Raw genomic sequence first — 23,038 nt, forward strand, 5'->3', positions numbered from 1 at the left:
ATTCACACTGGGATACCATCTGCTTCCAGCAGGAGCTGACCTGCGAGACAGAGAAAGGAAACGTGGGATGAGCACCAATGCAGAAGCACAAGGCTGTGTCACCACCACGTCTTGCAGCCTTGGGAAGTCAGCTGCAACTGCAGCCTTGGTCAGAATTACAACGGGCACCGTAAATTAAGTGTGACCTCTGAAGTTGTTGCCATGATCAGAAATAGACGCTGAAATCGCTCACATAACTGTCGGTGGTTCCCTCCAAATTCTTTTGCTTTGGGGAACAGATGGACTCGGAACGGAAGGACACGAGAAAAAGGACATCTGTTTGAGCTCAGCAGACTTGAGAGGTGGGCCTGGGTGAACCTCATGAGGTTCAGCACAGCCAAGTGCAAGGTTTGGCATTTGGGCCGGAGGAATCCCAGGCATTCTTTTGTCATCGTGGTGGTTTCCAATAGACCCCAACAATGAGACATCAGGTCGCCGTGTGGGCTCCTGGGTGACACTGCCATTTCCCAGCCATTGCAGCCTAGGGGCAAATAAAGTAAAATACTTCAGAAAGATCTCACACTGATTGCATATTTTACTGTTCTTTTACACAAAACAGAAGGGGAGGGCAGCAGATGCATGCAGCTGCATCAACACCCAGGCTGCTAAAGGAATGGAAAGACAGAAACATCAAATATCAATGCGTTATTCTAATGCAAAAAGGGAAGCTTTTTTCAATGTTACCTTTTATCATTTAAAATAAGCAGTTGGCACTCTTAAAGGAAAATCCTAGGCCCCAGGTTCTGGCAGTGTGGCAATCTGGCACGGACTCAGCTGTGAATGATCCAATCAGTCTGTTCCAGATTTTAACATCCCTTCTATGCATTCACAAGCTTTCTCTCTTGACTTCCCCTTACAGCCGTTAGATGCCAGCAAAACATCCCACAAACACTCCTTAACTCTGTGCACACAGGCACCCATCCAACCAGAGCCATCAGTCATTCCCAGCCATGCGCTCTTCCTCCAATCATGGTCAGCATCACACGGCCGTCACGCAGCTCACTTGACTCAGTTTTTCTCTTCTTTCTGGAGGTGTCCTTGCTTCTCAGCCTTACCTTCTCGTGATGTTTATCTCGCTCTGCAGCTCCTGCTCTGAATAGGCACAAAATGCAGCCACAGCCCCTGCCACCAAGGTCAGCTCTTCAGCACACATTACCTGAGGAGCACTTGGCAACTCCTGCAACCTGAGCAGTGCCAGGAAGACTGTTTCACTTCTGCTTCTCCTGGCTCAGAAATTCATTTTCCTACCTAGAAAATGGAAAAAGAAAAGAAAGAAAAAAAAATCCTGACATAAAGCAGACACAGTTGATACTATGGAATTCTGGAAGGCAAGGGATTTGCCCCCTATGATGAGAAGTTGACTGCAAAGAACTCAGAAGAGCCATGAGCAGGTTGTGAACTTGTGGGTAAAATTAGGAAGTGCAGCAGTGCAGGGCTTCTGGAGGTGAGGGTCTGCTACAGCCGCCTGGAAAGAGAGCCTGTTGGTGGGAGCTGCTTACTGCAGCCAGCAGAAGCATCGCACTCACTGACTCTCATCCTGATGGGGGATTCCAGTCAGTCTGGGAAATCAGCATGGCTGGCTGCAAGCAATCTGACAGACTCCTGGAGTGCAGTGAGAATCACTCTGTGGTGCAGGCATTGGGCACAGCAAGCAGAAGGGAAGCATTGCTGGACATGGTGCACACCAGGGGTTACGACAGGAGGCGGTCAGGGCTGCAGTGACCATGCCCTCCTTGAGCTTGTGATCTCAAGGACTGCGGGCCTGGCAGGAAGCAAAGGCAGGAGCCTGAACTTCAGGAGAGCCAGCTGCAGGCTGTTCCAGGAATTCTTGGACGAGATCCTCTGGACAACTGTTTGTAGGGGCAAAGGGATGGAAAAGAGCTGGTCACTTTCTCAGAAAAAAACTTGCTCAGGTTGCAGGCTGAGCTGCAGGAGAGGAAGGGGAGGAGGTGCCAGCACGGCTCTGCACGATGCTCTGCCACACTGGGCAGCTTGCTCATGGCTCAGCAGTGGGATCAGACGAGGAGAAGGGGAGAAGGAAATCAAGGATGGGAGGGAACCATCAGACACAGTCAATAAGTGTCTGTGAAGTCTTGCAAACCAGAGATTCCCAGGTTGTTTCTGCTTTTGCAGCATTTGTGTGGTGCAGGGTGAGCAAAAGGTTCTGCTGCTTGATTCTTCTGCAGGAGCCGCCTAAAAGGGAAATGGCCACTGAGCTGCAGACCAAGCAGTACTGCCTGACGTTGGCCAGGGGGAGCTTCTCCTGCCGCAGTGTGCTGATGACAGGTCTGGAGATGATCTGCAGGGCCAGTTCGTAGGTGGGAGCCAGGAAAGGACATGATGGGAGGAGGGAGGTGTTAAGCAACATCCAAGGCATCAAAATGCATCAGAAGGCCCTGAAAAGCATCACAAAGCCACAGCCAGGAAGCTTGGGAGTATCATGAGCAGCATCCAGGATGTGAGAGATTATTTGCTACCATGCCAAATGGTAGCAGAGCTCCCCCTGCAGACATCCCAAAGCCAGACAAAACAGGAACAAACCCGGAGCTGTGCTGCACGCACCCCACAGCCACAGCATTGCAAGCTGGGGTGCCTTGCTGTGTGCTGCATTCATCCCAGTCCGTGTGAATGAAGACTCTGGAGGCAGTCAAGGCGTTGATTGAGCACGAGTGTGCTTTTATTATTATATAAAGGACAGGAGGGTGTGAGAGGTCCACGGTGAAGATGGGACTCATCCTGTCTTGTCATGGAGAGAGTGGCTCAGAGCTCTCAGTGCTGCTGTCCGGTGCCTGGGACTGGAGGTCTGATTGAAAGTCCCCCTGCAAAAGGCTCTGCTCCTCTTCACTGATGCTGACCTGCTCCTGCATGGAGGTGCTGCTGTCGGGGCACTCACACTGTGCTTCAGATGGGCTGCACTGCAGAGACTCTGGGTTAAAATCCACACTTGTGACTGTGGTGTCTGGGAGGCTCAGGTCAGCAACTTCAGCAGAGCCAGGTGTAATGAGAGCATGGACTTCGATGAGCTCCTTCTCTCCATTAATGTTGTTAGATGGAAGGCTGCTATTAGAACTGCAGCAATTTGTGCTTCCTATGAGCTCTCCACTGATGGAAGCAGAGAGAGCATCCTCGCTACTTGCCCTGGATCTTATGGCTTGGCAAGGGCTCGATTCACCTAGAAAGGATACACAGGGGTTAGTGTCAAACTTTCACAAGCTGAATTACGACAGTGGTACTTGATCAGGGGTGAAGATTTAGGCACGGGATTGAACGCTAGAAAGAGATACATGTGCAGAGCAAGCTTGAATTGTATGTTCCTGAAAAGCAGGGATTTGGAAGCTGCATTTGCACCCTTACCTGCCAGGACTACCACTGCTGTTTCTGAGGGCTGCCTGGCATTGCGCTGCAGTTGGCGTTTGCTGCCAGAGGATGGCTTCCTGAGGCTGAAGCAGCAACACCAACTGCTAGCTGGTGATTCCTCATTCTTGCTGGGTGGATTTTGTCTGGAGAGAGAAAACAGCCAATGCTGTGAGTCGTGCGTGGTGCAGGGTGAGGGAAGAGCAGCACTGAGCTCTTGGCAGCAGTTGCTTGTTCCTAGCACTGCCTGGTTTCTGCAGGAAAACACAAAAACCCACCCAAACAATGATGCTAGGTGCTGGAAAAGAAAGTCCTCTTTACCTGTCAGATGGAAAGTCAACGACGGTGTGGAATTTGCCCTGCCCAGCTGCAGGGCTTTCTTCCACTTCAATGTCCCTGCTGCTCTCTGTTACCACAGAAGAGGTGCTGTGGCCTCGCCTCTGTGCCTGTGCCTCCTCCAGGCTGAGCAGCTTTGTGGCAGCAGAAGAGACCCCCACAGACTTGGGCCCTGGGAGAGAATTGTGCCCTGTCAGGGAAAACCACAGGTAAGAGCGAGGATCAGAAAGCAGCAGCACAGCCACCACAGTTCTGGGGGAGGTGCTGTATTTTTCTCAGGCTTGCTTATCCGAGCCACTGGAAGAAGAGGAGCCCAAAATAACCATGTGGGAAGAGGTGTGTTTATGGCAAAGGACACGGTCATCATTAAGAGCAGCTTACTGTATCAAAATAGGCAAGGAAAAACCCAAGGAAATGGGGGCAGGGAACTGAGAAAGCTTCGCTGCCACACTTGCATCAAGCTTTTCCTGCGTGCAAACCATAATAATGACGGTTTCCTCCTTGTGAAGTTTGGGCTTGGACATTCTCAGCATCCAGCAACAGGATGCCATACCCTAATGGAAGCCCAGAGGTCTGCTGTCCCCTTGATGGTAAAAGAGTATCTCAAACATCCTGGAGAAGGCCTGCATTTGGTCAAGGTGTCAGGTCAAGATCAAGCTAATGGAGGAAGACACTCACCTGCTGCATCTGCGATGTCTGCTCCGGATTTGGAGCCGAAGAGGACGTCTGTGTGGTTGATGATGAATTCCACCACATCCGACTGCGTCTGCAGCTCCATGCAGGCAGCTCTTCCGCTGGCGCAGGCAGACTCGTTCTGCTGTGATCTGTAGAAAAGGCAGATTTTAGAAGTCATTTCTCCAAGACCGTTTCCCCGAGTCTGAATTGTTGCAGCCAAAAGCTGTCAGCTGAGGCTCTGGAGACTTCCGCAGTGGGCAATCAGTGATGCCACTGCAGAAATTCCCCTGGATGATCAAGGACACGTCAGTCCCATCTCAACAAGACTGCAGAAATTGTCACCTAGACATTGTGCCCGTGGGGTTGGAGAACAGCCCAGGCTCCTGCTCTTCTGTCAGCCACAGATTTTACAGGAGAAGAGCACATTTGATGGAGAAAAAGGGAGCACTGTTTTTTTTTTTAATGGAGAACAGATGTAAGCGTTGTGTTGAAACAGAACCAGCAGTTTACCTTAAGAGGTTTGGAGCCCACACAATGGCTAGGTTCTTGGCATGCATGTTTGTGATGGTGGAGCTCCCAGCCAGACACGCCAAGTGTCTCATCAGGAACTCCAGTGTCCTGGAAAACAAGAGAGGCAAACGTTCAGCACCAACGAGCATGCCGTGCTGCAATTCAGAAAGCAAACCTCCATTCATGCTACTTCTTGTGATTGCTACTGTCACCGAAGTTGAAGTAGATCCAACTTGACTGAGTGCCACGCTGCAGCACCAAGCCCCAGCACAGCACAGCCGCAGCCATCAGCTGCACCAAGCGTGCCCCCGTGCCCAGGAACTGACCCCATAAAGTAAGCCCATGGAGCCTTCAACCCTTCAGCATACACAGGCATCGTGTTGCCGGCGTGAGACAGAGCCTGGAACCGCATCGTTGCCCTCTGCAATGCAGCAGGGCTGAGCTCAGCAGGCTGAGGGCAGCACTGACCTGTAGTGAGGAGCGGGCAGCTGCTGGATGACGTCCTGCATTCTGAGCAGCCGCTCCTCCTCTGTAGCGGCACCAACAGCATCCTGGAGTAGTGCAGAAAGGGAGCGAGACACCAATCAGGCTAGTACACCACTGCGAGTAAACCTCGTGGGGCTGACAGCAAAAGGGCCTCCGAGCTGGGGCACTGCTGCAGCCATCTGCCAAGAGGCCCAGGAAGAGGGAAACGAAAGACGTGGCCTTGTGCTTACCGAGAACTTGCCGTACAGCTGGTGGGTGAGCAGAGGGTTCGGGAGCTCCCTGAAGTACATCTTGCAGAGGGAGCTCACGCTGTGAATGTCCCGGACGGTGAGCTCAGGAATCTGCTCCGACTCAAATTCCTGCCTGGAGAGAGGGATGCAAACCCGGTTGAGCGAGAGGAAGGCAAGCCCAAAGCCACACCAGATGCACTCAGGCTGTGTCAGTCGCAGCACTCTTACCGCAGTCTCTGGATGTTGGACGCGACGCCGGACAGGCGGTATATCCCCTGCACCACGCCGTGCTGCTCAATGAACTCAGCGCAGCTCTGGAGGACCTGGGGGACTGAAGAACACGTGCCAGCCGTCAGTGGAGCTCCTGATTCAATCGTGCTGCAGGCTGTGCTTCACATCCCATCCACTAAGCCCAGCCAGGCTTGGCTGAAGCAAATACAGATGTGCTTGTCTCTTAGGAGCATCCGCCTCACTTTATCCTTCAGCCATCAACTCCCATTACACGTGTCTCCATGGCTATCAGCCTGCCCCCTGCTAGATATGAGCTCCCTTTCATCTTCTTTAGATGCCCAGCAGAGGAAGATCTCAGGAATGGGCAGCTCCTTACCATCACGACCGGAGTGGAGAAGATGCTCTCCCAGGTCACCGCCAAACACCCTTTCCTTCTCCACCTCCCGCTCGGTCGGTTTCTTTGGGCGGGCCTTCACCAAGGAACGAAGGAAGGTGAGGATCTTGCTGCGTTTCTTGGGCACTGCACAACAAAAGGAAGAAACCAGGTCATTTCAGGTCTGGCTCCGTTGGACGAGGCCGAGCACAGCACATTCTACAGAGAACGTCAGAACGGGAAGAACATTACCAACCAGTACATACAAAAAGGGATTTTCCCCATCTCTGGAAAAGCCCAAGGCCAGGTTGGATGGGGCCCTGGGCAGCCTGGTCTAATCTGACATTAAATGTGGGGGCTGGCAGCACAGCCTGATGCAAGGAAGTGGAAGCTTGAGGATCCTTAAGGACCCGACCATCCCAAGCCATTCTATGAAGATTCTATAGTTTCCCCAAGTCCAATCATAAACACAGGAGGATTGGGCCAAATCTCTGCCCCATGGTGTGCATGAAGAATCATCAACCCAGAGGACAATGTGGGATGGATAAAGGAGGTACTAAACATGGAACGCACCCCCAAAAAGACTTCATTTTGCTTCCCCACACCATCAAATGTAACATCCCTACCTGGCTTTGGCACTGAGTTGATGAGTGCCTCAGGAATGTTCTTATTAATGAGTTCCACACACTCCCCTGGGAAAAATCCAACCTGTAACAAGAAGAGAAGCCAACTATTGCATGCAGCACTTCTCAGGTCTGAACTGTTAAACCAAAAGCCACATAACATTTCCCTCGGAACGTGCTTGCCTGACGTTCCATAAGACTATCCAGCAGAAAATGGCCATAGTTCAAAGCATAAAGGTAATAATTTTTCAACATTTGCAGCCAACGGCAAGGTCCCCTGACACCGACACAGGGAAACTGTTTACGTCCATTAGGCATCCTGTGCATGCAGAGCAGCTCTAAGCTAAGATTCCTGCCTTTACTGCAGTTGCACTCTCCAGTCTGAAGCTTGTGCCTACCTGGAAGCCGAGCTTGCCTCTCCACCAGGGGGTCAGCTCCTTTGGTGGCATGTCGATGACACAGATGATGTCTCCCACCTGCAAGAGATTGCAACGTCAATCCCAGCTTCAGCACAGCTGGGAGGAAAGCACAGCTCAAATGTCTGCATTCTTCTGCACTGCCAAACATCGCCGAGCATTAAAGCACTTGCACCAGTGCAGTTCTGAAGACATTTGCCATTGTAAAATTGAGCAACAAGGAACGCCTTGAACTGCTTACCTCAATGGAGAGTTCATCCGCTGCCTGGGCAACGTATCTCTTAATAGCATGGGCAGCAGCAATAGCTGGAACATTCACAGGTGCCACCTCATGGTCTAGCAGGGGCTTCCCCTTGTTCTCAGCCTGAAACAGAGAGCACAGGCCACGGTGAGGAGCTGGGAACCAACAAGGAGGATTTCAAGGTGAGGAGCACATCTGCAGAGAAAGCTGCAGGAAATGCACTCGGTCCTTATCATGGGCACTTCAGAAGGAACTGCAAGTCTAATAACGGCTGTTTCTCTCCCTGGTGTGCAGCAGGCACACGCCAGCAAAGATGCATCTCTCCCCATCCAGACTAATCAGCAATGGCACTGACGCAGACAGGTGGCCTTGTGTATTTTGCCACATCCTTTCCTGCGCTCTTTGTGCAGGAAGGCTGACTCTTTAAGATGCTAGGAGACCGTGAAGAGGGAAACCAAAGCTACGGCTGCAGTTACAAGGTGCAAACAGTGCCATTGCAAGCACCAAGCAGCTCTCTTGAGCAGTCCAACCAACAGCGAGGCCAAACAGAGCAGAGAATGATTGTTGTTTCTGCAGCCATTTCAAGGGAAAAGTCAGTAGAGGACAAACACAACAGCCGAGATGGCTCTGGTACTTTTATAAACTTGCCACTCTTGCACTACTGTCTTGCCACAGAGGAGCTCTCTTGGAAAGCAGGAGAGCACATCTGCGGCTCACTCTGCTGGCTGCAGTCAGGGAACAAAGACCAATCAGAGCTTCATACTCTACCTCTGTCCATGCCACATCAGGCCCACAGCTGATCTCGCTGCACGCCACAGCCATCAGCGTAGGTGTGACAAGCTGGAACTGAAAAGAAACACACTTTTATGTTCTCTGTTCACATCTCTGCTGTGCTCCCTACAGCTGTCGGGCACACTCACACAGCCCAAGCACGCCTGCTGGTGTCCCTGGTGATGCTGTGCAGCTCTGCACAAGCTGGGGCTGGGACTCTTTGCCTAAGGGATTGCTTTCCATAAAACCAGCTGGTCACAGCACCACAGACAGCATCCTTCTGAGGGCTGAGCTGCAGAGCATGTGGAGAAAACCCACACGTGACCAGCGTCCCATCAAAGCTGGATGAGGCTGTGTTACTAAACACGGGGCGTCACGGGCTGCTAAAGCATGTGGGGGGACAAAGCATGGCAGGTACCTGGCAAGAGATCAGAACGAGGGAGAGAAATCTCACAAATCCGCAGCCGTTCCTTGTCACTTTGCTCTGATCTTCCACGAGCAAAAGCTGCAGCAGGGAAGCAGGCAGAGGGTGGAGAGAGGAGAGAGAAAGAGCAGGTCAGTTTGCTTCCACCGTTTAGCAAAGACTACAAGGGAAAAACCAAAATCTGCCCTCCCTCAACTTAAAAACTTAAGTTTTCAACTTAAAACCATTTCCCCTTGTCCTGCAGTTATCTACCCTTTCAAAGAGTTGATTCCCCTCCTCTTTTTAGGCTCCCTTTAGGTACTGAAGGCTGCCATGAGGTCACCCCACTGCCTTCTTTTCTCCAGGCTGAACAAGCCCAGCTCCCTCAGCCTGTCTTTGCAGGGGAGGTGCTCCAGTCCCCTGATCATCTCTGTGGCTCGCCTCTGGACCCTCTCCAACAGCTCCCTGTCTTTCTGGACACTGTAGTGCAGCTGGGGCCTCACAAGAGCAGAGCAGGGGGGGACGATCACCTCCCTGTCCCTCATGGCCACCCCTCTGCTGATGGAGATAATGTGAGCCTATGAGCTCCGCCAGCCAGCAGTTCTCAGCACTCACTGTCCCCCCGTCTCTCCCACACTGTCTCAGCTTACCTACAAGGTGCTGCACAGGACGGTGTGAAGACAAAGGGACGCAGTCGGTGCACAAGTGCAACAAGCGAGCTGCTCAGTCAGAGCTCCAGCGCTCCAATGAAGGGACGCAGCACACACTGCTCCTCCCCTCATTCTAGCCCTTATGACATCACTGAGGGCCACCAGGCTGCTCCACCACGACGGACAGGGTGGGGAGGCAAGACCAGTCACAAGGGCAGAAGATTCCAACAGCCCAGCCCAACGTTCTGGAATCAGGGGCTGCTTGGAATTCTACCCCAGCCAAATCCTGGAGAAGCTGGCACAGGGTCGTCATGACCAAAGCGCAGGACCTGGCGCTTGCTCTTGTTGAGCCTCGCACAACTGGCCTCAGTGCATCCCTCTGGAGGGCCTTCCTGCCCTCAGCCAGATGGACGCTTCCTCCCAGCAGCGTACCTTGCAGTGCTGGGCCCATGTCAAATCCACACTAGAGTGGGTTTTGTTACATTCAAGGGCATGTTGCAGCACCCATCTATTTCACCTGGAAGGAAATAAAGCAGGAGATGGGAGAAACACAGAACTGCTGCCAGACTGCTTTATCCCTTTCTTAGCCCAACTTCCCTTGCCTCATCCCCTACCCCAACTCCTGGATGATGCCCACGGGCTGATAGTTGGATCTCAAGTCCATAGGACTCCTTTCACAGGGCTCCATCAAAAAGGCTGTCACACTTGTTCCGTACACTCACACTGACCCAGCAGTGGTATCACAGTCACTTAACACACACACAACAACCAAACCCCGAGCATGCACATCCCTTCCTGCGTGACTGCAGCCCACAGCTCCCCTTCACACCTCCGTGGATCTCTGGTGTTTTACACTGATGCAGCCTCGCTGCAGCTCCGTGGCGGTCACACAAGGCCTGCAGGACCTCTTTCTCTGCAAACCCCGTCTGCAGGCATTGGTTCACGAGGTTCACCTCCTGCCCTCCTGAGCAAAAACAAGCACTAAGAACAAGAGCAAAGCACACTGGACTCGACCTGGCTGGATCCCCAACCCTCAGTCCTGTCAGTCGTACCCTGGTGTGGAGACTCATCCCCAAAGCCTGGCTGGACATCAGCACAGGCATCCTTCTTCAAACGCCCCATCCAAGCAGCAAGGGATCAAAGCGTTGGCACAGCTGAAACAGAAATGCTGTGTGAGTTTCCTGTTAGCACTGAGCAGGAACAAATCTACCGCTGAGCAGCAGGATGTGAGACAAGCAGCAGAAGACACCCAACCTGCAGAACCAGCTTGTTTGGGGTCGGTCCAGATGTTTGTCTGCTCCCTTCCCTGGCCCAGGCCAAGCTTGTGAGCTGCTCCTCCTTTGTGCAGGGGGAAATGGTGCAGATGCCATGTGGTGGCTATGCACAGCATGCCTTGCACTTGCTTTTCCTCTCTCCATCTGCCATTAGCAAACAGCATCTCCAGCCTCCAGAGATCACTGAGTCCAACCCCTGCACAACAGTGAAAGAAAAGATATGATAAGGGGTTCTTAAAGCACAGCATCTGTAATCAGATCAGACTCCTGCACTGTGAAGACTTCCATGAGTATTCCTGCAGAGTGCATCACTTAGTCTCTCTTTAGCCTTGTGTTCATGGTTTTCCTGTAAGAGCTTGTCTAAACACTGCCTATAATCGTGGTTATGCTAGAAGCATTTGGATTTCTTGATCCTCAGTGTGATTTCAGTAACAAATCCAGATGCTTTTTTGTTAAGGGCAGCTTTCAATTTCTCAACTGAAATTTCAATATTGCATTAGGTGTTGACAACCACGGGGCTGCAGTACAGAGAATTACAGGAAGATTAATTTCTCCATCTCCACGCTCCTAGACATTTATGATTACAGTGATGTAGTTATATACAAAGTTGCAAGATACCAAAGCTAGAATAACCTCTTGGTGCAGCAGGATGTCTGGAGCCCAAGTGCAGAGTCTCAGTGTTGCAAAGCCTTGAAGAGGTGCACCGTATGTGCTGGGGCTGATGACACAGACACTGGAGCAAGGCCAGTGTGATGTTAGAAACTTGACCAGCAGCTGATCTGTTGTCAGCCATTTCTGGACACAAACGGGATCTGGTCGACTTAGGACATGACCTTTGGGCTGGAGAGCAACTCCCCGAGGAATCACACAGCCACTGCAGACCGTTGGCAAGAACCCCATACCAAAACAGCTCATCTGCAATCAGTTTTTAATCTGTGCAGCAGTGATTGGAACAGGCGCACGCTCTCTGGAATTGCAGGAATGTTCACAAGTGGAATGTACATCACCTGTGTGCTCCAGCTCTTCTGTGTGCATGCTAGGAGCAGTGATCCCCCTGCACCCAGGGCTGCAATAAAGTCCTGTGGGCTTTCTAACCTGCCCACCAGCAGCCCAGGCTGCCCAGAGCCACATCCAGCCTGGCCTTGGATGCCTGCAGGGATGGGGCATCCACAGCCTCCCTGAGCAACCTGTTCCAGTGCCTCACCACCCTCTGGCTGAAAAACTTCCTCCTCACATCCAACCTAAACCTCAACACCCCCCGTCTCAGTTTAAAGCCATTCCCCACTTGTCCCATCACTATCCACCCTCCAAAACAAAACACCTCGGCTGTTCAACACTGAAAGAGCAAAATAACACCACAGCTCTTACTTCCACTGTATGCATTTAATTCCAAACTTAAGGTCACAGGTTAATTACTCATGTGATCCTTCCTGACAGAAGAACTACTCGTAGTGATGTGTAGGAGTAAGGAACTGTTTGAAAAGGTCATGGACATATTAGAACTTGCAGCATTTATCTTAATAGATGCCTACATTGCAAAGCATTTTGTAAAACACACGTTACAAGTACTGTGCATTGGATTACACTATATCAAACTCTAAGTAACAATACAGGTTGCTTTTAAATCTACACTTACATGCTAACTCCTTGATAAAATTCCTGACTGCCTTCAGTTTTATAGCCAAAGCAGTGTTTGAGCTGGTAATGTACTCTTGAACAGCACTGCTGCCTTCAGCATTTGTATGTTTAGATCTGAAAAGAGAACTTGGTCATTATTTCACGATGAGAGAATCTTATATGACAAAACAGAATTACAAAAATCTGACAATACTGTAAAATGCCAGCGTAAGAATGTGGCTTTGATTTTTTTTTTTTCTTTTTTTTTTTTAAATGGTGAGTGTACCATTAATTCAAGACAAGAATTTTGTTTGTAAGTCGATCTCTATAACTGTTCTTGGCATCATTCTGTAGGATGAACTAGATACATGGAATTTGGCACTGGCTCCCCAGGGCAGTGGTTTGGCACTGAGCTGACAAAGGCCAAAGAGCATTTGCACAATGCTCTCAGACACAGGGCTTGACCCATAGGAGGTCCGGTGTGGAACCAGGAGGTGGAATACATGATCCTCGAGGTCCCTTCCAAATAAAGATATTCCATGATCCTCTAATACTTATATTCCCAAGTCCTGTACACAGTGCTCAGATGCTTAATTGAAAGGTTCCATGAAACAGTGAGGTATCTATGTCCCTTTACCACTCAGTTATTCAATTTGCCACGTGGATCTTTTATCCAGTCACATTAAAAAACCCCTCAAAGTATTTCCTTCAGTCTTCCATTCTGATAGAGCTTTCTGGAGCAAATAAAGAGTTGCAACTCAGAATGTCCACACCTCCCTTCCTGCACCCTGCATACATTTTTCATTGCACTGTGATTACGTACCATTCTATTGTCACCCTCATTCTGTCATTATCTAGGCAGTTTACTGCCATTAAATTTTCCAGCAACAGATGCCCACAAGTACAGCCAGCCTGGACTTATTTCCAATACTTATCTTTGTCCTGATGTCCTTGTAGGAGCTGGGACATTTCTCCATCTCAGCAGCAGAGGGCAGGAGGGGTCCAAGGTGAGGGCACGCTCTCCTCTATTTTTCTGGCACTCAAAGACAAAGGGAACAAGAAAACCAGATGTGTTTCCCTGCCCATGGCAAACACCAGCCTTTCCATCCTTACAGTCCTTCCTGCCATCAGCACAGACATTTTGCTTTCTTGTGCCACTTCATCCCTTTAGCATCTGGCATTCTAACAAAAAAGTACTTACAAAGAATTTTAATATTTTCATATTAAATGTCAGAATTAGAACCATTATGTTTACCAAATATTTAAAACGTTCAACCCAGTGAGAAGTGAATTGATGTTGCATTTAGCATTCAGATAAGAACTTGTAAAGGAAGTAAAAAGTGCTGCTTTCATAAACTATAGTCTCCTTGTCAAGCCTTGCGCTGTCTCAGCAGATTATTACAGAATGTTCATTCAAGCAGGAATTAAGAGATGCGTCTGAATTGATAAGAACAACGAATAATTAAGAAAGCTTGACTGCAGTCTGCTTGAGGATTCCAGTCTGAAGTGTGTTCCACCTGATGACAACTGGGAATGTCTTTCTCTCACCATTAGAACCATTGCACCTCTGACTAAACACATAGCTAATCACCACTGAAAACCTAGGTGCAATTTCTGCAGTGCACAGACCAACTACGTGTTGATTAACATTCAGAGAGATTGTGCAGGTGTCCTTTTAGGAACTGGCCTACAGTATGCTAAGAGGGATGGATGTGGGGACATTAGGATAACGTGCCCTCTGCCTGTTAAGACAGCCCCAGCAGAGCAGGTCAGCAGGCTGAAGAGCTGCGTGGGTCACCAGGGCTCAGAGACTTCACTCGGCCATCTGCAAGTTGAGGGACTTCAGCCCAAGCTGCCCTTTTCCATGCAGGCAAGGAGGCCAAGAGAAGGTGGATCGGCACGGTTCTGGTGCAGACAGGGGCTGCAGTGTGAGCAGGCCTACACAGACAAGGCTGTGCCCACACAGAGTGACAGCAGCTTTCGCTGTGAGCAGATTCCCAGGGGGCCTGAGCCATGGCAGTTCTTGATGGCAGCATGTTCCAATCAGCCCTGGAAGTCTTCTCTGGACGTCTGTCGCATTCTGGAATCCACACTGAGGACGCAGTCGCTGTGTCAGAGCAGCTGGCAGAGTCACGGGGAGCTGTAGGAAAGCTTCACATCACACATAACAGAAACCCAAAGTCTAGAGCAGAACATACCATTCATCTGGAACATAGAGGTTTAAGCAATTGCAAACTCGGATACAGTCATTGCTGAGGAGACCAGCTTCAGAGCAGGTAAGACTGCGCTGGGGAAGGGATCTATAGCAAAGAAGCCGACGAAAAAGCTCTTTTTAGGGTTGGTTTTGAAGGCAGCAAAAAGCACGTGGTCGGCGCCGGGAGCTGGCAGCTTGTGGGCGGGCTGCTGAGGCAGCAGGGGTGGAGCTGGCCCAAATCGCGGTATAATTTAAACAGCTTCCTACTGTGTGAAACGGTCATTGCTGAGGAGACCAGCTTCAGAGCAGGTAAGACTGCGCTGGGGAAGGGATCTATAGCAAAGAAGCCGACGAAAAAGCTCTTTTTAGGGCTGGTTTTGAAGGCAGCAAAAAGCACGTGGTCGGCGCCGGGAGCTGGCAGCTTGTGGGCGGGCTGCTGAGGCAGCAGGGGTGGAGCTGGCCCAAATCGCGGTATAATTTAAACAGCTGGCCCTTATCTCTTGTACCTGACCTTGACTGCTCATTGGGAATTTAAAAGCAGCTCTTGGGAGGGCAGGAGCCGGCATATCGCTCCAGGTGAGAACGAGGTGTTACCCGCCTTTGACACCGGAGAGGGTGGTCAGAGTGTGAACGCAGCCCACACTGCTCATACATTACTGCAGTAGCTGGTGTGGGAGTTGTGACTTGTGGCAGGACACATCAGTGCCTTGTCCTTGTCTTTGTTCAGGTGATCAGCTCTCCTACTGACAGACCTCGAGACCGCAGGTTCAAACATGGTCTCTACCAGGCGGCGGGCTTCCCCCAAGAGGACTGTGGCGACCCAGACAGAGGGCCTGCCAAGAAATGTAGCAGTTCAGGTCTCTGGCTGTAGGGAGTGCCTGAGCCTGCTGCTGCCAGGGGAGAATGGGAAGGATGCCACTTGTGCAAGGTGCGAGCAGGTGGACGAGCTTCTCAGCCTGGTGGTGGAGCTTAGGGAGGAGGTAGGGAGATTAAGAGCCATCAGAGAGTGCGAGCGGGAGATAGACTGGTGGTGTGACTCTCTGCGTGAAAGACAGAGAGATTGCACCCCCCAAACAGCAGTGGACCCTCTCCCTTGCCACGATCGAAATGAGAGAGCTAATTTGAGGGCAGAGGAGGAATGGCATCAGGTCCCAGCTCGGCGATGCGGGCGACCCCCATCCCGACCTACCTCGGTTCCCCAGGTGCCTCTATGTAATAGGTTTGAAGCCCTGAAACTGGAGGGTGCGGTGGTTGAGGGTGAAGTGGGAGAACTGCCTCCAAGTGTTCCCAAGAGGAGGCATCCAGCTCCACGCTTAATAACTGCCTCCTCCAGAAAAGAAAGGAGGGTAATAGTCATAGGAGACTCCCTTCTAGAAGGAACAGAAGGCCCAATATGTCGGCCTGCCCCCACCCGCAGGGAAGTGTGCTGCCTCCCTGGGGCCCGAGTCAGGGATATTTCCAGGAAACTTCCTAGTTTGATTCGCAACTCCGATTATTATCCCTTATTGATAGTCCAGGCTGGCAGTGATGAGGTCACTGACGGAAGCCTGAGAACTATGAAAAATGACTTCAGGAGACTGGGGAGGTTAGTTGAAGGAACAGGCGTACAGGTAGTATTTGCCTGTATTCCTACAGTGGCAGGGAAGGACGCTGAGACGACCAGAAGAACACACCTTATAAACACATGGCTGAAAGGATGGTGCAAAAGTAAGAATTTTGGGTTCTTTGATCATGGGGCGGTCTACTCGGCTCCTGGCCTGGGGTCTGCTGATGGGTCTCACCTGTCTCGAAGGGGGAAACGGATCCTTGCCCAAGAGCTGGCAGGACTTGTAGAGAGGGCTTTAAACTAGATATGAAGGGGGTAGGGGATAAAACCAGGCCTGCTAGAGATGAGCCTGGGGGAGCGGCAATGGGATTAGGGATGAGGCGAGGGGCTCGGCTGAAGTGCATCTACACCAATGCACGCAGCATGGGCAACAAACAAGAAGAGTTGGAAGCCATGGTGCGGCAGGCAAACTATGACCTAGTCGCCATTACGGAAACATGGTGGGACTGCTCCCATGACTGGAGTGCTGCAATGGATGGCTACAAGCTCTTCAGGAAGGATAGGCAAGAAAGAAGGGGTGGTGGTGTGGCTCTGTATGTTAGGGAGTGTTTTGATGTTACTGAGCTTGTGGCTGGGGATGATAAGGTTGAATCCCTATGGGTAAAGATCAGGGGAAGGGCTGACAAGGCAGATGTATTGGTGGGTGTCTGCTATAGACCGCCGAACCAGGATGAGGAGACAGATGAGGTGTTCTATGAGCAGCTGGCAGAAGCTGCGAGGTCGCCAGCCCTTGTCCTCATGGGGGACTTCAACTTCCCTGACATATGCTGGGAATTCAACGCAGCGCAGAAGAAGCAGTCTAGGAGGTTTCTGGAGTGTATAGAGGATAACTTTCTGATGCAGCTGGTGAGAGAGCCTACGAGAGGAGCTGCCCCGCTAGACCTGCTGTTCACAAACAGAGAAGGTCTGGTGGAAGATGTGGAGGTTGGGGGCTGTCTTGGACAGAGTGACCATGAGATGGTAGAGTTCTCAATTCTTGGTGGAGCCAGGAGGAAGAACAGCAAAACTGTTACCTTGGACTTCCGGAGGGCGGACTTTGAACTGTTTAGAAGACTAGTAGGGGGAGTCCCCTGGGATTCAGTCTTAGAGGGTAAAGGGGTCCAAGACAACTGGTTGCTCTTCAAGAAGGTAGTCTTACAGGCGCAGGAGCGGGCTGTCCCCCTGAGCTGCAAAATGAGCCGGCGGGGAAGGAGACCGGCGTGGATGAATAAGCAACTATTCTTGAAGCTCCGGGAGAAAAAGACAATCTACCTCCTGTGGAAGAAGGGACGGGCAACTCAGAAAGAATACAGAGAAGTTGTTAAGATATGCAGGGAGAAAATCAGAAAGGCGAAAGCCCAGCTCGAGCTCGACCTGGCCACTGGAATAAAAAGAAACAAGAAATCCTTTTACAAATATATCAACAGTAAGAGGAGGACTAAGGAGAATCTCCATTCTTTACTGGATGAAGCCGGGAATGTGACTACTGAGGATAAAGAAAAGGCAGAGGTCCTGAATGCCTTCTTTACGTCTGTCTTTAAAGGTCAGACCAGTTATCCTCAGGATATTCCACTTTTCGACCAGGTGGTCTCGGCTGGAGACCAGACTAAACCACCCATGATTCAGAAGGAAACGGTCAGAGACCTTCTACTCCAACTGGACTGTCACAAGTCCATGGGGCCGGATGAGATTCACCCGAGAGTGCTGAGGGAACTGGCGGAGGTGATAGCCGAGCCGCTTTCCATCATCTATCAGCGCTCCTTGTTGACTGGTGAGGTACCAGAAGACTGGAGGCTTGCCAATGTGACTCCCATCTACAAGAAGGGCTGTAAGGAGGACCCGGGGAACTACAGGCCTGTTAGCCTGACCTCGGTGCCAGGGAAGGTTATGGAGCAGATTGTCTTGAGGGAGATCACGCGGCAAGTGCGGGACAACTGGAGCATCAGGTCTAGCCAGCATGGGTTCACGAAGGGTAGGTCCTGCTTGACCAACCTGATCTCCTTCTATGATCTAGTGACCCGCCTGGTGGATGAGGGAAAGGCTGTTGATGTAGTCTACCTAGACTTCAGCAAGGCCTTTGACACTGTCTCCCACAGTATTCTCCTGCAGAAGCTGGCAGCCCGTGGCTTGGACAGGTACACTCTTGGCTGGGTAAGGAACTGGCTGGAGGGTCGAGCCCAGAGAGTGGTGGTCAATGGAGCTAAATCCAGCTGGCGACCGGTCACGAGTGGTGTTCCCCAGGGGTCGGTGCTGGGGCCTGTCCTTTTCAATATTTTTATTGATGACCTGGATGAGGGCATTGAGTGCACCCTCAGTAAGTTTGCAGATGACACCAAGTTGGCTGGAAGTGTCGATCTGCCTGGGGGTAGCGAGGCCCTACAGAGAGATCTGGACAGGCTGGAGAGCTGGGCTGAAGCCAATGGGATGAGGTTTAATAAGACCAAATGCCGGGTTCTACACTTTGGCCACAGCAACCCCAAGCAACGCTACAGGCTTGGGGTGGAATGGCTTGAAGACTGTGTAGAGGAAATGGACCTGGGGGTGTTGGTTGACGCTCGGCTAAACATGAGCCAGCAGTGTGCCCGGGTGGCCAAGAAGGCCAATGGCATTCTGGCTTGTATCAGAAGCAGTGTGACCAGCAGGAGTAGGGAAGTAATTGTTCCCCTGTACTCAGCTCTGGTGAGGCCGCACCTTGAGTATTGTGTCCAGTTCTGGGCCCCTCACTGCAAGAAAGACATTGAGGCCCTGGAGCGTGTTCAAAGAAGGGCAACAAAGCTGGTGAGGGGTCTGGAGCACAGGCCTTATGAGGAGCGGCTGAGGGAGCTGGGATTGTTCAGTCTGGAGAAGAGGAGGCTCAGGGGAGACCTTATTGCTCTCTATAACTACCTGAAGGGAGGTTGTAACGAGCTGGGGGTCGGCCTCTTCTCTCGTGTAACTGGTGATAGGACTAGAGGGAATGGTTTCAAGCTTCGCCAGGGAAGATTCAGGCTGGATATTAGGAAATACTACTTCTCTGAAAGAGTGGTCAGGCACTGGAATGGGCTGCCCAGGGAGGTGGTGGAGTCACCGACCCTGGAGGTGTTCAAAGAACGTTTGGATGTTGTGTTGAGGGATATGGTTTAATGAGAACCATTGGTGACAGGTGGATGGTTGGACTGGATGATCTTATAGGTCTTTTCCAACCTTAGTGATTCTGTGATTCTGTGATTCTGTGATTCTGTGAACCGTGACGTAGTTGGCCCAGGGAGCAACAACAAGGCCTGCACTGCTCAGCCAGCCCAGGCCAAAGGGGAGCACGAGAGAGAGCAGAGGAGAGAGGGGGGGAAAGAGGGCCAGGAAGGAAAGGCCTGTGCCTGAATGGACGTGTAGCAGCAGCTGCTGACAGCAAACTCGGTGATGGCAGGGGCACAGCAGAGCAGTGCAATGCTGGCAGCTTCCTGTGTCTTTCACACAGGCACTGCAGACATGGCCAGCACTGGGAGATCAGCAGAACTGCTGCACACCTCTGCCAGCCCAGGCCAGAGGAGTGCAGAACAGTGAGCTGCTGCTGAGGGGAGAGAGGATGGCCTGAGAGCTGACCTGAGAGGCAGGGCTGGCTGTGTGACAGCAGCCTCTGTGTCCTCCTCCTGTGTCTGTGAGGGCCAGAGGGCCAGAAGAGAACATGCCCAGACAACGAAGCCCTGCTGTCCTCTGCTGCTCAGCTGGAGAGATGTTCCGCCTTCCTGAAGGACGCTGATCCAAAGGGAAGGAATCAAAGGAAGTCCAGGCTGGCTGTCCTTGTGGGCATCAGCTGCTGGCAGCTGCCTCTGTGCTGCCATGGGCAGGGCACAGCACACACAGTGTCTGCAGTTCCCTGTGTGACACTGGCCCTGGTGACCTGACAGCCATAGGGAGACAATAGAAAGCGCTGCCTCCCTCTGCCAGATGAGGCAAAGGTGAGAATCCCAGAATCACAGCATGGCCCGGGTTGGAAAGGAGCTCAAGGTTCATCAATCTCCAACCCTTGGCTCTCCAAGGGTGCACAGGGGGCTTTGTTCTCCCTGTGGTGCAGCTCCTCACATCCAACCTAAACCTCAACACCCCCCGTCTCAGTTTAAAGCCATTCCCCACTTGTCCCATCACTGTCCACCCTCCAAAACAAAACACCTCGGCTGTTCAACACTGAAAGAGCAAAATAACCCACAGCTCTTACTTCCACTGTATGCATTTAATTCCAAACTTAAGGTCACAGGTTAATTACTCATGTGATCCTTCCTGACAGAAGAACTACTCGTAGTGATGTGTAGGAGTAAGGAACTGTTTGAAAAGGTCATGGACATATTAGAACTTGCAGCATTTATCTTAATAGATGCCTACATTGCAAAGCATTTTGTAAAACACACGTTACAAGTACTGTGCATTGGATTACACTATATCAAACTCTAAGTAACAATACAGGTTGCTTTTAAATCTACACTTACATGCTAACTCCTTGATAAAATTCCTGACTGCCTTCAGTTTTATAGCCAAAGCAGTGTTTGAGCTGGTAATGTACTCTTGAACAGCACTGCTGCCTTCAGCATTTGTATGTTTAGATCTGAAAAGAGAACTTGGTCATTATTTCACGATGAGAGAATCTTATATGACAAAACAGAATTACAAAAATCTGACAATACTGTAAAATGCCAGCGTAAGAATGTGGCTTTGATTTTTTTTTTTTTCTTTTTTTTTTTTAAATGGTGAGTGTACCATTAATTCAAGACAAGAATTTTGTTTGTAAGTCGATCTCTATAACTGTTCTTGGCATCATTCTGTAGGATGAACTAGATACATGGAATTTGGCACTGGCTCCCCAGGGCAGTGGTTTGGCACTGAGCTGACAAAGGCCAAAGAGCATTTGCACAATGCTCTCAGACACAGGGCTTGACACATAGGAGGTCCGGTGTGGAACCAGGAGGTGGAATACATGATCCTCGAGGTCCCTTCCAAATAAAGATATTCCATGATCCTCTAATACTTATATTCCCAAGTCCTGTACACAGTGCTCAGATGCTTAATTGAAAGGTTCCATGAAACAGTGAGGTATCTATGTCCCTTTACCACTCAGTTATTCAATTTGCCACGTGGATCTTTTATCCAGTCACATTAAAAAACCCCTCAAAGTATTTCCTTCAGTCTTCCATTCTGATAGAGCTTTCTGGAGCAAATAAAGAGTTGCAACTCAGAATGTCCACACCTCCCTTCCTGCACCCTGCATACATTTTTCATTGCACTGTGATTACGTACCATTCTATTGTCACCCTCATTCTGTCATTATCTAGGCAGTTTACTGCCATTAAATTTTCCAGCAACAGATGCCCACAAGTACAGCCAGCCTGGACTTATTTCCAATACTTATCTTTGTCCTGATGTCCTTGTAGGAGCTGGGACATTTCTCCATCTCAGCAGCAGAGGGCAGGAGGGGTCCAAGGTGAGGGCACGCTCTCCTCTATTTTTCTGGCACTCAAAGACAAAGGGAACAAGAAAACCAGATGTGTTTCCCTGCCCATGGCAAACACCAGCCTTTCCATCCTTACAGTCCTTCCTGCCATCAGCACAGACATTTTGCTTTCTTGTGCCACTTCATCCCTTTAGCATCTGGCATTCTAACAAAAAAGTACTTACAAGGAATTTTAATATTTTCATATTAAATGTCAGAATTAGAACCATTATGTTTACCAAATATTTAAAACGTTCAACCCAGTGATAAGTGAAGTGATGTTGTATTTAGCATTCAGATAAGAACTTGTAAAGGAAGTAAAAAGTGCTGCTTTCATAAACTATAGTCTCATTGTCAGGCCTTGCGCTGTCTCAGCAGATTATTACAGAATGTTCATTCAAGCAGGAATTCAGAGATGCGTCTGAATTGATAACAACAACGAGTAATTAAGAAAGCTTGACTGCAGTCTGCTTGAGGATTCCAGTCTGAAGTGTGTTCCACCTGATGACAACTGGGAATGTCTTTCTCTCACCATTAGAACCATTGCACCTCTGACTAAACACATAGCTAATCACCACTGAAAACTAACTACATGTTGATTAACATTCAGAGAGATTGTGCAGGTGTCCTTTTAGGAACTGGCCTACAGTATGCTAAGAGGGATGGATGTGGGGACATTAGGATAACGTGCCCTCTGCCTGTTAAGACAGCCCCAGCAGAGCAGGTCAGCAGGCTGAAGAGCTGCGTGGGTCACCAGGGCTCAGAGACTTCACTCGGCCATCTGAAAGTTGAGGGACTTCAGCCCAAGCTGCCCTTTTCCATGCAGACAAGGAGGCCAAGAGAAGGTGGATCGGCACGGTTCTGGTGCAGACAGGGGCTGCAGTGTGAGCAGGCCTACACAGACAAGGCTGTGCCCACACAGAGTGACAGCAGCTTTCGCTGTGAGCAGATTCCCAGGGGGCCTGAGCCATGGCAGTTCTTGATGGCAGCATGTTCCAATCAGCCCTGGAAGTCTTCTCTGGACGTCTGTCGCATTCTGGAATCCACACTGAGGACGCAGTCGCTGTGTCAGAGCAGCTGGCAGAGTCACGGGGAACCGTGACGTAGTTGGCCCAGGGAGCAACAACAAGGCCTGCACTGCTCAGCCAGCCCAGGCCAAAGGGGAGCACGAGAGAGAGCAGAGGAGAGAGGGGGGGAAAGAGGGCCAGGAAGGAAAGGCCTGTGCCTGAATGGACGTGTAGCAGCAGCTGCTGACAGCAAACTCGGTGATGGCAGGGGCACAGCAGAGCAGTGCAATGCTGGCAGCTTCCTGTGTCTTTCACACAGGCACTGCAGACATGGCCAGCACTGGGAGATCAGCAGAACTGCTGCACACCTCTGCCAGCCCAGGCCAGAGGAGTGCAGAACAGTGAGCTGCTGCTGAGGGGAGAGAGGATGGCCTGAGAGCTGACCTGAGAGGCAGGGCTGGCTGTGTGACAGCAGCCTCTGTGTCCTCCTCCTGTGTCTGTGAGGGCCAGAGGGCCAGAAGAGAACATGCCCAGACAACGAAGCCCTGCTGTCCTCTGCTGCTCA

General features: G+C 50.8%; 2 protein-coding genes and 1 long non-coding RNA gene across 3 annotated transcripts in view; 2 read left to right on the forward strand and 1 right to left on the reverse strand.

Moving 5' to 3' along the window:
• The window catches only part of LOC149912352 (uncharacterized), a 73,372-nt gene that overhangs the window by 13,615 nt on the left and 36,719 nt on the right, over positions 1-23,038 (forward strand). The window lies entirely within an intron of this gene.
• Positions 1,787-14,989, reverse strand: LOC149912353 (rho GTPase-activating protein 32-like). The gene is made up of 11 exons (XM_090130772.1): positions 14,935-14,989; positions 14,691-14,879; positions 6,238-6,381; positions 5,859-5,961; positions 5,631-5,763; positions 5,383-5,465; positions 4,915-5,022; positions 4,408-4,553; positions 3,715-3,919; positions 3,299-3,539; positions 1,787-1,801 (listed from the first exon to the last, which is right to left on the reverse strand). Exons 1-11 carry the CDS (start codon positions 14,987-14,989, stop codon positions 1,787-1,789), a joined length of 1,422 nt encoding a protein of 473 aa, XP_089986898.1.
• On the forward strand, positions 14,995-16,562 carry LOC149912354 (uncharacterized). The gene has a single exon (XM_090132083.1). The coding sequence runs from the start codon at positions 15,197-15,199 to the stop codon at positions 16,271-16,273; it is 1,077 nt and encodes a 358-aa protein (XP_089988209.1). The 5' UTR covers positions 14,995-15,196; the 3' UTR covers positions 16,274-16,562.

This window comes from Phasianus colchicus, chromosome Z (assembly GCF_987193195.1).
Source record: "Phasianus colchicus chromosome Z, bPhaCol1.hap1.1, whole genome shotgun sequence".
In the NCBI taxonomy this organism is placed as follows: domain Eukaryota; kingdom Metazoa; phylum Chordata; class Aves; order Galliformes; family Phasianidae; genus Phasianus; species Phasianus colchicus.